This window comes from Balaenoptera acutorostrata, chromosome 20, assembly GCF_949987535.1.
Source record: "Balaenoptera acutorostrata chromosome 20, mBalAcu1.1, whole genome shotgun sequence".
Lineage (NCBI taxonomy): Eukaryota > Metazoa > Chordata > Mammalia > Artiodactyla > Balaenopteridae > Balaenoptera > Balaenoptera acutorostrata.
Genome location: NC_080083.1, coordinates 48,093,032 through 48,108,423, shown reverse-complemented (window position 1 = coordinate 48,108,423; position 15,392 = coordinate 48,093,032). Strand labels below are relative to the sequence as shown.

General features: G+C 37.0%; 2 protein-coding genes across 4 annotated transcripts in view; one reads left to right on the top strand and one right to left on the bottom strand.

The window, feature by feature from the left end:
* TLK2 (tousled like kinase 2) overlaps nucleotides 1-15,392 on the bottom strand; it is a 107,485-nt gene that overhangs the window by 55,476 nt on the left and 36,617 nt on the right. For all 3 annotated transcript variants that reach the window (XM_057536135.1, XM_057536136.1, XM_057536134.1), the window contains one exon: nucleotides 5,795-5,962. In XM_057536135.1, the coding sequence (XP_057392118.1) occupies nucleotides 5,795-5,962 (168 nt within the window). The remainder of the gene's footprint in view (nucleotides 1-5,794; nucleotides 5,963-15,392) is intronic.
* On the top strand, nucleotides 1,399-2,065 carry LOC103003852 (protein LLP homolog). The gene has a single exon (XM_057536137.1). The coding sequence runs from the start codon at nucleotides 1,456-1,458 to the stop codon at nucleotides 1,837-1,839; it is 384 nt and encodes a 127-aa protein (XP_057392120.1). The 5' UTR covers nucleotides 1,399-1,455; the 3' UTR covers nucleotides 1,840-2,065.

The window sequence follows — 15,392 nt, the reverse complement described above, 5'->3', positions numbered from 1 at the left end:
GGAATAAAGACGCAGACATAGAGAATGAACTTGAGGACACAGGAGGGGGAAGGGTAAGCTGGGACGAAGTGAGAGAGTGGCATGGACATATATACACTATCAAATGTAAAACAGATAGCTACTGAGAAGCAGCCACATAGCACAGGGAGATCAGCTCGGTGCTTTGTGACCACCTAGAGTGGTGGGATGTGGGGGTGGGAGGGAGATGCAAGAGGGAGGGTATATGGGGATAAATGTATATGTATAGCTGATTCACTTTGTCATAAAGCAGAAACTAACACACCATTGTAAAGCAACTGTACTCCAATAAAGATGTTAAAAAAAAAAAAGAATCTGCCTTCCAATGCAGGGGACGCGGGTTTGATCCCTGGTCGGGGAACTAAGATCCCACAAGCACACGCGCCACAACGAAAGATCCCACGTGCCACACCTAAGACCCGACGCAGCCAAAAAATATAAATAAATATTCAAAAAAAAATAAAGTTGATTACACAAGAGATAATTTGACGTTAAAATGGTATTCAGTAGAAAAATCTAAAACACAAACTCTTAAGAGTGGTTGTCTGTCTGAGGAACACAAAGGAAAGAATTTTACTCTTCTCCATCACTTCAATTTTTTGTGGGCCATGTGCATGTACTATTTTTACAATTTAGAAAATTATATGCTTATAATTTTAAAAATTAATTTCCTATGTTGAAATATATAAAATTATGTAACGATTTTAAACATTTAAAGGCTCAAACTCATAATATGCTGCCCCCTATTTTTATTTATCAATATCTATCTATAGATCTTACATTGTTAGCACATATATATCTATCTCACTTCTTTGATCAACTGTAGAGCATTCCACTGTATATATGTATTATATTTTACTAGTCCTTATATGAAAGATGCTCTCATTAATTCATATAACATATAATTACACTGAGTGTCTATGAGAGCAGATCCAGTTCCAGCACTGGAGATACAGAAGTGAACAACGCAAAGTCCCTGACCTGATGGAGCTTACAATCCAGTGGAGGGGAGGTAGTGTGGGAGTGGGGAGTGAGACAAAGAAGTAAATTATAGCAGGTCAGTTGGTGGTAAGACCAAGAAGAAAAAATAGGGCACAGGAGCAACACAATGTGTGGGGTGGGCAGGAAGTGGTGCTATTTTATACAGTGCAGCCTCTCTGATAGGCTGTAAATTTAAGCAGAGACCAGAGAGAACGGAGGGAGCAAGGCATGCTGATATCTAGAGGAAGAATGTTAAGGCAAAGGCAACAGCAAGCGCAAAGGCTCTGAGGTGAGAGCATGTCAGGTATTATTTGAGGCAGAAACGTAGGCAGTGTGGATGGAACTTGGTGAGGAAGGGAGATAGTAGTAACAGATGTCAAAGTGGTGGGAAAGCGGTCGGCGTGAGCAGCGTGCGGTGTCTGAGTTTCTGGGTGTCCTCAGCTTTCCAGGTAAAATATGGCTAAAAGTTTACGGAGTAAGTGGAAAAGGAAGATGCGTGCTGAAAAGAGAAAAAAGAATGCCCCAAAGGAGCTCAGCAGACTTAAAAGTATTCTTAAAGTAGATGGTGATGTTTTAATGAAAGACGTTCAAGAGACAGCAACTGTGGTGGAACCCAAACATTGTCAAGAGAAAACGCAATGTGTGGTGAAAGATGAAACAGATGACATGAAAATGGAGACTGATATTAAGAGAAACAAAAAGACTCTTCTAGACCAGCATGGGCAGTACCCCGTACGGATGAACCAGAGGCAAAGAAAAAGGCTGAAAGCAAAGCGAGAGAAAAAGAAAGGAAAAAGCAAAGCAAAAGCTATCAAGGCAGCGAAGGGTTTGGCCTGGTAGACCCTTAAAAACTTGAAAAATGCCACATGGGACAGGTCTTTGATTAGAATGTATACATTGATTTCAGCTTCCACCAAATGGAAACTTTGTTTCCATTTTTTAACTTGGCCTTTTTCTTCAATTCAAGCCCAAGGTAACTCCTCAAATTTGTCTTGGTAACCTGAATAAAATATTTTCTTTGATGAATGAAAGCTACACTGATATTTTAATTGAATGCTGTCCAATATGCAGGGATTATCAGACATCAGAATCCTCTCGAGTATTAATGCGGTTGTAATCATTCAGTCTTAGGAAAGATGAAACATAATATTATACTGACAAATTTGAGCTAACTCAGATTTAAAGTAAATTATATATCATGTGAAAATATGTCAGTGGATCGTACAAGCAGTACTTGTTTGGAGTTTTGATTTTGTGTAATTCAGAATAAAAGATACTCTGTCTAAAAAAAAAAAAAAAAGTGGTGGGAAAGAGGCCATACAAAGCGTTATGTGCCATTTTAAACACTTGTGAGCAGGGCAGTGGCATGACTGGACTTATGTTTCAATGGGATCACTCTGCTCTGTTGAGAACAAAGGCACAAGCAAAGAGTCCAGTTAGGAGGCTGCCACCATAATCTCAGTGGGAGATTAGATTTGAGTGGTAGTCATTAAGGGGGGTGGAAGTGGCAGGATTCTGAACATATTTTGAAGGTAAAATCAGTAAGACTTGCTGATGGATTTGGAATTGGGGTATAAAATAAAGAGATAAGACTAGAATGACTCCAAGATTTTTAAACTATTAGAAGAAGAGAGTTGACAATTACTGAGATGTGGAAGAAATGGGGGTCTGGAGTGGGGGAACAAGATGAAGAATTCAGTTTCAGTCATGTTAAATCTGATATGCCTATTAGACATAAAAACGCAACTGACTACATAGGTCCAGAATTCAGGGCATGGCTCTGGGCAGGAGATACAAATTTGGAAGTCCTCTGCATATAGGTGATAACTGAAACAAAGAAACTAAATGAGATTCTCATTACAGAATGAAGGTAGACAAGAGGTCTGAAGACTGAGCCCTGGGGCACTCCAGTGTTTGGAGATCCTGGAAATGAGGAAGAACCAAAAGAGTAGAAGCCAAGAGAAGACCATGTGCTTGGAGAAGAAGGGACTGATCAACTGTGGCTAATGAATTATACTCAATAAGTTCTGAGAACTGATTGCTGGATTTAGCAACATGGAGGTCACAGGTATCCTTGTTCTAAGTTCGTCTGAAACACTGTGGAGGGACACTGCTTCCAGATTTTTGCAATTTATAAACAATACAATAAACATCTTTGTGTAGTTTTATGGGAATGGAATTTCTGGACCCAAGGATATGTAAACTTAACACTGAGATACATTACCAATTTGTCCAAATGACTGTACCAATTTATAGTCAGTATAAAACTGCATGTGTATCTAAACTATTACCTGCACTAGGAATTATCAAATTTATTAATCCTTGTCAACTTGATAATTCAAAAGAGTTATTTTATCTTGTATTTCTCTATGGCTGCAGTTAAGCATTTTTTCTTGTTATTAGTCATTTGTCTTTTCTTCCTCCTGTAAGACTGCCTGTTCACAGTCTTTGCCTTTTTTTTTTTTAAAGGAAACTGCTTGTCTCTATCTATTAATTAACATTTGTTATATATTAATGTTAACTCTTTTGCTTTTTTCCTTTTTTATATCACTAAGTTTACATCCCGGCTGGAACTGCAGAGAAGCAAAGAGAAACAGAACTGGACTTCCCTGGTGGCGCAGTGGTTAAGAATCTGCCTGCCAATGCGGGGGACATGAATTAGAGCCCTGGTCCAAGAAGATCCTACATGCTGCAGAGCAACTAAGCCCATGCGTCACAACTACTGAGCCTGCGCTTTAGAGCCCGCGAGCCACAACTACTGAGCCTGCGTGGTACAACTACTAAAGCCTGCGCACCTAGAGCCCGTGCTCTGCAACAAGAGAAGCCACCACAATGAGAAGCCCACGCACCACAACAAAGAGTAGCCCCTGCTCTCCGCAACCAGAGAAAGCCCCGCATGGAGCAAGAAAGACCTAATGCAGCCAAAAATAAATAAATATACTTATTTTAAAAAAAAAGAAAAAAGAGAGAGAGAAACAGAACTATACCAAAGCTTCTAGGCCTTTGGTTTTTATACTGTTTCCATGTTCCTTCTTCAGACATGATTATTTTCTTACTCCTCTGTCATCTCTCTTCCACATGACAGCAATCTGGCTGTAGCATGTGCAACTCCTCTGACAGCCTGAGTACTAGGTGACAGGACTGAGCAGGTGGTTGTCCTTCACGTGTACCCGCCCCCAGCCTGCATGCCCATACCTCTGACGGAAGGCTCGCATCAGGGGAACGAGTTCTTGCTAATCAAAATCCTGTGTATGTGACTATGTGCCTGTCACACGATGAAATATATACATACATAGAGAGACAAACATTCTCTAAAACAACACTACTGCATTCTCATACAAACTATTCCATACTACTGTCAGGCCCACTCAAAATATTATACTGGTCAATTCTCCCATTTTACGTTGTGTCTCCTTTGCCACTGAAGCACAAAATTATACTGTCTTCACACAAGAAGTTTCTCCATTCTTTTGATGTTAAACAACAACAAAAAAAATTGTACATTTTTAAAAAGCTATTACCTTTTTCTTGAGGGAAAGCAGTAATAACTACCAGAAAGTAGTCCAAAGTAGAGAGATGGTGGGCCATTGTGGTGGCAGTGGAGACGGTAAGAGATGGTCAGATTCTGGATATAAGTATATTTTCTGATGGATTAGATGTAGAATGTGAGGAAACACAGGCATTAAGGATAAAGCCATGTGTATTAGTCCTCTATTGCTCTGCAACAAATTACCCCCAAACTTACAGAACTGTGAGGTAATAAATGGGTGCTGTTTTAAGCTGAGGGAGGAAGGAAGGCAGGAAGGAAGGGAGGAAGGGAGGAAGGGAGGGAGGGAGGGAGGGAGGGAGGGAGGGAGGGAGGGAGGAAGGAATAGATCCAAATAATACACAATGATCCCTATCTAATTATGTTATTATTTTTATCTCCTTTCCCTAAGACACCCACCATTCCATGGCCTTTCTTAATACAATCACATGTGGGTTAATCCCAGAGATTAGAAATTTATTTGCTCAGAATCCACAGAGCAAATAAAGAGGAAACAGATTATTACTGGAGAAAATGAACCGGTAAGAGGGAAAGAAATTTTGATCAATGGTGACGTCAGCTCTAAATGATGCCCCTATAAATGGAGGAATAGGGCAATGGAGCTTTCTCTTGCTTTATACCATCCTTGGCAACAAACAGGTACTTGGTAGGGCAAAGAAGCCAAGAAAAGCAACAACTTTTAAGCCAAACTGCATTATAATTTGGCAAATAAAAAATGGGGGTTAAACATTTATAATAATCAAATTCTTGTTCTTCAAGGAAGAAGAAAGAAGCAAGCGGAAAGGAGCAGGCAGGTAGCCAAATCTTCTTGGAAAAAGTAACTGTGCTAACACTCTGAAGAAGTGAGAAGGCAAGCATGTAGGTTGCCCAAGTACCACCAGGGGGAAATGACTGGTAAGCATGCCTGTCCCCACGCTAAGATTTTATTAACTTGAATATTACTTTAACTGATGGCTGGAGTTTGGAGATTTTATTTTTAATTCTAATGGAATTTGATTTCATTATTACAATTATTTTCTTTTCTTCTTTGTCAACCTAAGATTGTGTTTTCCTTCCCATGGTACACTCAGACTTTGACAGAGCAGTCTCTCTCAGCCCCTTGAACCAAGCGGGACTGAGTACAAACACATACCTTCAGAAGTAACACAGAGTTAGAAATCATCATCTGTCTACCAAAATAATTTCTCAAACTTCATCTCGGCGCTCCAGGAAAACAAGGATCTGCATAAACTTAGCCTTAGTACTCACTGAAACAAAAGTGAAGCAGAGGCCAGCTCCCCTCTGGGCCAGCTGCTCTGTGTCGAGCCGAGGTTTTGCCAGCATCACTGACATCAGGGTTGGCAGGGCAGACTGCTCCTCTGACACCTCCTTTGCAGCGCTGCCATCTAAACCATAGAGGGGCTGTTCTACTCGCCGCTGGAAAACATTAAAGAAAACACACAAATTACATGAGAAAGAAAATCTGATACTGCCAAAACATGCAACAGATTAAAACACGGTTATCAGATATAAGAAGGATTTTTTTAAAAAAACAGCTCTGCAAACAAATAAGGAAAGCGTAATAACATTATCACTGGATCATGACCTATCTAAAAACCTGAGTTAGTATCTTACTCAAATGCCATAAAATTACATTTTAATGGTTCTATATTTACATAACTCTGAATTTGCAGGATACTTTGTAGAGTTCAACAAACAACTTCATAATACCCTCAATTCTACAAAGGAAATGCTATTTCTCTCCTCTAGATTAATAAAGGTTAAGGCATTTGTCCCCTACTCTACAGGTAGAACTCATTTCACTCTATTCTATTCTCACCCTACTATACCTATATGCAAAAATATAAAATAAATACAAACAAAAGAACAATATACCACAATTATGTACGGTTTATTCCAGGAACGTAAGGATGGTTCAGTATTCTCTCTACTGATGTAATTCATTACATTAATGTAGGGGGTGGGGGTGGGCAGAGAATCAAAATTCTTTCCTTTAGACACCAAACAAGATTGGCACATTGTTGGGCAATGCTTTAAAAAAACCCACAAAAACTAGAAGTATCCATGTTTAACACAACAAAGAGTATTTTTTCAGAAATAAACATAAATATAATTAATGGTGCTATACTCGAGGCACTTTCATTAAAATTGGGAACTAGACAGGGGTTAATACACTAATATAATCATTCATCATTATCATAGAATTTTTAGCCAAAGTGATAAGGAAAACAATATGAGGTATGAATATTAGAAAATATTAAACATTAAAAAGTGTCACTTTTGGATGATATAACTATTCACAAAGGAAACCAATCAACTGAAAAACAACAAATAAGGGTTCAGTAAGATGGCCAAATATAAAATAAATACACAAAAATCAATAGCTTTCCCACATATCACAACTGATTATAATCTGAACAAGCAGTAATAGAAGAAAAAGCAGATTCAAAATATCTGTGAAATACTTAAAAGGAAACTTAAGAAATATGCAGATTACACATTAAAAAAACCCCCACAGCTTCACTGACAAATATAAAAGATGACCTAAATTAAACGGCAATACCATGCTCCTGAGTTAAAATTTTACACATGTCAAATTTCTCTAAAAGCCAATACTTAGGGCTTTTTGTGTATTTTTGCTTCTGTTTTTGTAAGAGAAGGTGTTGTGGTAGTATAGAGATCATCTAGCTTCTCTCTTGCTCTTTTGCGGGATTGTTTTGTGGATTTTCACGAGTTAATTTTGAGGTCCACTTGGAAAAATAATCAAAATTAGCCACATAATTTTTGATAAAGGGTATCAGGGAACCTGACCAGCTATTAAAACTTACTGCAAAGCAACATTAACCAAATGAGCATAACACTGGTACAGGAACAGACAGATTGATCAGTGGCACAGAAAATTCAGAAACGGACCCATATAAAATGGATGTATAATTTGTGATTATAGTGCATTTTTAATTAGTGGGAATTTATTACAAAGATGATAGGATATGTGTGTAGATATTAGAAAAAAGGAAAAGTAGATTGTTTCCTTATAGCATACATAAAATTTATAAGAAAATATAAACAAATGCTTTTATGACTTTCTAGTGGTGAAGGACTTTTTAAACATGACAGTAAAAATACAAACCATATAGAAACATCTAAGAATAAGACAAAACCAGTAAGTCATGAAGGAAAAACACTGATAAATTTGACTACTTCAAATTTTTTGACTTCTGAATGGTAAAAGTCAACATAAACAAAGTTAAAAAATAAATTACAAACAGGCAAAAAATATTTACAATATAAATGACAATGAGTTAACAATCTTAATAAATAACATGCTCCTACCCATCAGTAAGACAATACACTAATAAATAAATAGGCAAAGGAACTGAATAAGCATTAAAAGAGAAATCCAAAAGGCCATTAATCATATGGAAAGATGTTTAATATCACTGATGAAGAAATGCAAGTTAAAACAAGGTATTTTCTCACTGGCAAAAATTATAATGATAAAATTCACTATTAGAAGGGTAGGCAGAAATTGGGGCTCTCAAACTGCTGATAGCCTGCTAGCAATTATGTGGTGACATTTATTTTATTTTAAATTGACACACAGTTGATTTACAATGTTGTGTTAGTTTCAGGTGTACAGCAAAATGATTCAGTTATATATATATATAACTGAATATATATATATATATATATATATATATATATATATATATATATATATTCTTTCTCAGATTCCCTTTTAGGTTATTACAAAATATTGAGTACAGTTCCCTGTCCTATACAGTAGGTCCTTGTTGGTTATCTATTTTATATACAGTAGTGTGTTGTATGTTAATCCCAAACCCCTAATTTATCCACCCACCCTTTCCCCTTTTGTAACCATAAGTTTGTTTTCTATGTCTGTGGGTCTATTTCTGTTTTGTAAATAAGTTCATTTGTAACATTTTTTTTTTTAGATTCCACATATAAGCGATATCATATGATATTTGTCTTTCTCCGTCTGGCTTACTTCACTTAGTATGATAAACTCTAGGTCCATCCATGTTGCTGCAAATGGCAATATTTCATTCTTTTTATGGCTGAGTAATATTCCATTGTGTCTGTGTGTGTGTGTGTGTGTGAGTGTATACACACACACCACATCTTCTTTATCATTCATGTGATGACATTTTAAAGTGAGCACATTCTTTGATTTGGTAGCTATACATTGGAAATATATCCAAAGGAAAAAAATGCGTAAGTACAGATGTATATACAAGGACATTCATTACAGCATTACTTACAGAACACAAAATGTTTAAGGCTATTGATTAAATAAATACAATGAAAATGAGGAAATCTACTACATGAATACACATGTATACACATATATGCCCACTAAACTCTTTAATAATAGTTATTGTGGAAAGGACTTTATATTTTACCACTTCTCAACGGTTGGACTTTCATAATCAGCATGTATCCCTTTATCAGGGAAAACTATTTAACACTTTCATTTTAGAAAATAAAAGTAAAATAGACTAATCAAAATGATCCTGACAAAAAATTTATTTTTTAAAAAATCTATGAGTAGAATCTACCACCTTAAAAATAACACTCCTGCCCTAACCAATAAAACGGTTTAAATTCAGGCTCCAGAATACCTGTAATACTCATTCACAATATTCTCACTACTTGGGAGACTGTATCATTGAAGCTGCAATATTAAAACAAACCATTCTGTTATACATTCAATAAATATTTGCCAAGGGCTGAAAGATCTTTAAGTATCTCTGGAAATATCGCAGGCTGGGATGTTTGTACCAACCTCCCCTTAGAAAACAACTGTAAAGACAAGACAAAATATAAAAAAAAGATATTAAAAGCAATGAAAAGTTGATAAAATAGCAGGGGTCTGTCATGGCAAAACCTAAGGGAAACAAAGTCACATTTGCCCTAAGAGTACCTGCAGATCTTGAATTTCCATTTCCAGGGCACCATGTTGCCAACTGGAGAGTCACAGGCCAAAGCCCACCCATAGTAGGGGGTTCATTATGAAACCCTTCCCACTTTAAGCTACACTTCCAAAGGGTTATTACAGCCTCAGGGAAAATGTAAGCCAGAAGAAATATTTCCTCTGCCCTCAGGGAGCTGCAATGAAGTTGCCTTGGCCATGCAGCAGGTGGAGGCTCCCCTGAGAAATGTTAACATAATCCGAATCAATAATGCCTGGGTGGTTGAAAGAAAGAAACAAAATAAGCAAACCAAACAGACAAAATGCAAGCCATGAATTCAGTAGTTTGTAGAGATGGGTAGAATCTCTAAGCACTTGAAAGAAGCAAATAAAAATTCTCCCTGGAGGAACATATCTTATTCTTGATCTCAAAGAAATTTCACAAATAATTTTTCAAGAACAATGAGCAGCACAAAGACAAAAAACCAAAAGCATAAAAGAAATAAAGCCCTGAGCAACAACTAGGAAAAAGAAGAGACAGCAGAAACAGATTCAAAAAAACTTCAAATACAAGAATTAACAGACAGGTTATAAAACAACTATGTCTACTAGATTAAAAAAATAAAAGACAAGTTTGAATATATCTGCAGGGAACATAAAATAACAAAAACTAAGAATTCAATGGGGCAAATTAGATAAACCAAAACAGAGAATTTGGGAACTGAAAGGCAAGAACTATCCAGAATGGAGCATACAGAGACCAAAAGAAAATAGAAAAAAGAAGTTAAGGGGCATGGTGATAAAGTGAGACAGTCTAACATACGGTTAATTGAAATTTTATAGGTGGAGGAAAAAGAAACAGGGCCAAGATAATATCTGAAGACAATGGCAAATAATTATTCAGAAATGGTACAAGACACCAACCCACAAATACCAGAAGCCCAACGAATTAAAAAATAAAATAAAAGGATGCATCACAGTAAAACTGCAGAACACCACATATAAAAATGTTAAAAGCAGCTGGGGATGGGGGGAAGCAGAGCAGATACTTTCAAAGAAATAACAAGTAAATGAAAAGTGTTTTCTCAGTAGTAACAATGGGAACCAGATGATAGTAATGATATACTCAATTGTGTGAAAAGATAAAAAATGCCAATCTAGAAATATACAAGCATAAACATCTTTCAAGAATAAGGGCAAAAGAAAGTTATCTCAGCAAACAAAAACCTAGAGAGTTAACCCCCAGCAGATAAACACTGTACTAAAAGAATACTAAAGGACCACTGAAGGCAGAAGGAAGTGACCCTAGAGTGGAAGGTGTAATATGTAAAATGGGAAGAAGTACAAAGAAAGAGGTAAGTATATAGATAAATCTAAATGAATACTGACAGCATAATAATGATGTTTTATGAGACTAAAAAAAATGGCAATATATAAACCTACACCACCACCACCAAAGCAGTAGCACATAAATGGAATCAAGGTTATCATATATTTGTGAGGAGGGCAAAGATACTATTAACATCAAACTTTGGCATATTAAAGATACCTGTGGTGGGCTTCCCTGGTGGCGCAGTGGTTGAGAATCTGCCTGCTAATGCAGGGGACACGGGTTCGAGCCCTGGTCTGGGAAGATCCCACATGCCACGGAGCAGCTGGGCCCGTGAGCCACAATTGCTGAGCCTGCGCGTCTGGAGCCTGTGCCCTGTGACGGGAGGGGCCGCGATAGAGAAAGGCCCGCGCACCGCGATGAAGAGCGGTCCCCGCACCGCGATGAAGAGTGGCCCCCGCTTGCCGCAACTGGAGAAAGCCCTCGCACGAACCGAAGACCCAACACAGCCAAAAATAAATAAATAAATAAATAAATAAATAAGAAAATCCTTTAAAAAAAAAAAAAAAAAAGATACCTGTGGTAACTTCTAAGAGAAACACCACATAGGACCTACATACTAGTGGAGGAGAAAAATATGAAATAATTTTTTTTAATCCAAATGAAAACAAGGAATGAAAGAAAAAGTAACATAGAACAGGCAAGATAAACAGAAAATAATTAGAAGCTGGTATATTTAAAACCAATATAATGATAAGTTTATTAAATGTAAATAGGATAAATACTGAAGTTTAAAAAAGATTTTTTTTTTTTTGGCCGTGCCGTGCAGCTTGCAGGATCTTAGTTCCCCAACCAGCAATCGAACCCGGGCCCCAGCAGTAAAAGTGCCAAGTCCTAACCACTGGACTGCCAGGGAATTCCCTAAAAAAGATTTTAGACTGAATAAAGAAAAAAATTTCAACTATATGATATTTGTCAGATACACTGAAAACAAAATAATGAAAAGTTGATAGTATAAAAATGGAAGTATTTACACCATACAGTGGTTTGGATATACTAAATATCAGATATATTGATTGCATTTAGAGCAAAAAGTATCAGAAGAAATGAAGAGAATCACTTAGTAATACATAAAGCAAAAATATATACACAGGAAGAAACAAACTATTCCCACAATCATGAGAGTCATAAATATACCTCTCTTAGTAACTGACAGAACAAACAGCCAAAAGTCAGAATACAGAAGATCTAAATACTGTGATTAAATGCCATGTTTAACAAAATTATCGTAATGACAAAACTAAACTATTTTGTTTAGGGATGCATATGTGGTCACACTATAAGGAAAAGCAAATGATAATCACAAAAATTAGAACAGTGGTTGTTTCTAGGGTATTGGGAGGGGGTTGTGATCAAGGAAGGTTTCCAGGGTGCTGGAAATATTTTACTTTCTGACCTAAGTGATGATTACATGGAGTTAACCTCATAATGATTTCCTGGAAACATTTTTTGTGAAGGGTCAGACAGAAATACGTTAGGCTTTTCAGGCAACATATCATCTCTGTGGCATATATTCTTCTTTGTCTATACAACTCAAAAAATCTAAAAATCATTCTTAGCTTGCTACTGTGGGCTGTAGTTTACCAACTCCTGCATTAAAAGGCTCACGGTTTATGTACTTTCTTGTATTTAACAAAAAATATAAAAGAATCACTTGGGGGAAAAATGCTAAAGTAATTCTTTATCCATTCTTCCCTTTTGACAAATAGTCTTGAGCCCCCACTGTGTACCCAACACTGTTTTGGGTGTTAGAGACTAAAAATTGAACAAGATATCTATTCCATGTGAACGGCGGTGGGGGTGGGGGGATAGTTAAAATGATTACATCTTTATGTAATAAACACTGTAAGAGATGGAAACAGCAGTAAATAAAACAAAATCCCTGCTCTCTCAGGATTAACATTCTGGTGGGAGAAGCTGGGCAATAGATTAATTGTATAGTTAAAAATTAAGATATTTAAATTATTAAATAAAAATATTAAAATTATACCACACAACGACAATGAATGATCTACAACACACAGTATGGATGAATCTCACAAAAGTAATGTTGAACGAAAGAAGCCAGACACAAGAGTATATACTGTATGATTCCTTTTATACAAAGTACAAAAACAAAAAAACCCACCTGTACTGTGAGAAGTCAGGATAGTGGCTATCCCCAGTGGCAGGGAGGGGGCTAACGACTGGAAGGGAGCATAAGGGGGTTTCTGGAGGGCCTGGTATTTTGTTTCTTGTACTGGTACACAGTTTGTGAAACTTCATTAAGCTGTAGACTTACATGTGTACACTTCTATATGTATAAATATGAATCAATGAAAAAATTTACATATATATCAAAATTTAAATACATATGTCAGGTAGTAATAACTAAGAATTAAAGCAGGATTAGGGACAGAGTTACAAGATGAGAGGGACTGATATTTAAAGAAGTTGGCCAGGAGAGACCTCTCTGATAAGGTCATTTTTGAGCAACAGCCTGATGAAGAGATTGCTAATCATGCTATTCCTGAAAGAGGGAATAGCAGGTACAAAGGCCGTGAAGCAAAAGAGTGCTTCACAGTGTTCAAGGAACTTCAAGGAGGCCAGCATGGCCGGAGTGGTATGAGGGTGAGGGGGGAGCACATGGAGTCAGGCGGATGGGGCGAGCAAAGATCATGTAGGAGCTTCTAGGCCATGTAAGCCCAGAACAGTCTGGACTAGTCCCTGGACAGTTTTGAGCAGGATCTGTCTTAATTTTTTCACAGAATCATTCTGGCTACTATACTGAAAGTAGGTTAGACACAGGCAGAAACAGGGAGACCACTTTGGAGATTTAATGCAGAGAACCAAAAGAATAGAAAAGAGGTTGGGATTTGGGTATTTTTTAAAAGAAAACAGGATTTATTGACAGGTTAGATATGGGGCATGAAGTTATGATCTGAAAAACTGGACAGAGTAAACTGTCATTTACCAGTACAGGGCAGACTGCAAGAAGAGCAGTTTGTTGTTGTTGTTTTGCTAGTGAGCAAGAGTTCCTCTGTGGACGTTTTTAAGCTGTCCATTTAGTTATGTAAGTGGAAATGTCAAGTAGAGTTGTATACGTAATTTTCAGGGAAACCAGTGCCCAAGTAAAGGGCTGGCAAGTTCTTTCATCCTAAAAGGCAGATATGGATAATGATACAAGTAACTTGGTAGATTTGGCATAGGTGCATGTGAAAGTTCTCTTCTGATTGCTTCTGCTTTCTCAGGAAAATAAAAAAGTAAAGCCATCAGTTGAAATAGTAGAGGAGGAGGAAGCGTTGCTGGAGGCTTGCAGGAAATGACAAAAATATGAAATATTCATCTAGGAAAGGGAACTAACTATGGAAATATAATAGGACTGGCAGCAACTAGGGGGTTCATGAGGTTGGTGGTCATGAACTTAAAGTGAGATCAGTCAGCATGGGTATATGTGTTTTCCTCTAACCATGCTGAGCTGCTTAGACAAGGAAAAGGTGGAAAATTAGATAACCAGGGTTGAGTTTTTTCAGGCAAGTATGATGGAGAGAGAGTGGGGAAAGGGAGCTGAAGGATATACACAAATCAGTAATTATAACAATGAAACACAGAATCTAAGTTAGAAGGATAAAGAGCTTCTCAGTGCAATGGAAAAAGGAAATTAAGGCTTGGTTCCTATTTTAACACCCAAGATATACTTAGATTTGCATAATAATGATGAGGCCCCACCACCATTCATAGAGGTGGCAGAAATGTCTACAGATCATTGAATCATCTCTTTTGTTTTCAGGTAAGACCTGACTTAAATGGACACATGATAGATGGGTGGTCACACTACTAAAAACCAAATGAAAAAAAAATCTTTTTCAGGAAGAAAAGAGTAATAGACAACAAAATTCTACAAATCATATTCATCCCAAATAGATAATTCTGCAATCTCATTTAACATTTTAAAACTTTAACTGGTTTAAAACTTAATAAAAATATAGATATAGGCCTCCTCGAAAGTTATCTAACAAACCTCAACCTAACCAAACAGATCTACACATCAAACATTTCTAACATTTTTAAATATGACAAGGATGACAAAATAATAGCAAAAATTTCAAGTTGAATACATTTTCCTAAGTGCTTTAATAATTATAATCACCCTAATGAATGCATGTTTTCATGAGAGAGAAGAGGGGAAGGATATTTTAAAATACTTTAACAATACAGAAGACTAAATCATTTAGGAAAAAAGTAGTATTAATCAACTCTGCTGAGGCAGAGAAAAGCAACTTTCCTAAACAGAGACCTAGGATGAAAACTCCTGATCTCCCTTTTCCCTTGGATCCCACAGCAATACCTGAGGCATCAGTAGACATAATACACTCTTAAGTACAGAGTTCTTACTGGTATCAACAAATTATCCAAAGGCACTTGAGCAAATTAACACAAAACCCTACATTAGCTAGCTCAGGGATTCTCAACCTTGGCACTAGTGTCATTTTGGACTGGATCGTTCTTTGTTGTGGCGCCTGCCCTGTGCACTGTAGGATGTT

Bases quoted from the DNA above. Each gene is read 5' to 3' on its own strand.
- LOC103003852 (XM_057536137.1), top strand. From the start codon at position 1,456: ATGGCTAAAAGTTTACGGAGTAAGTGGAAAAGGAAGATGCGTGCTGAA.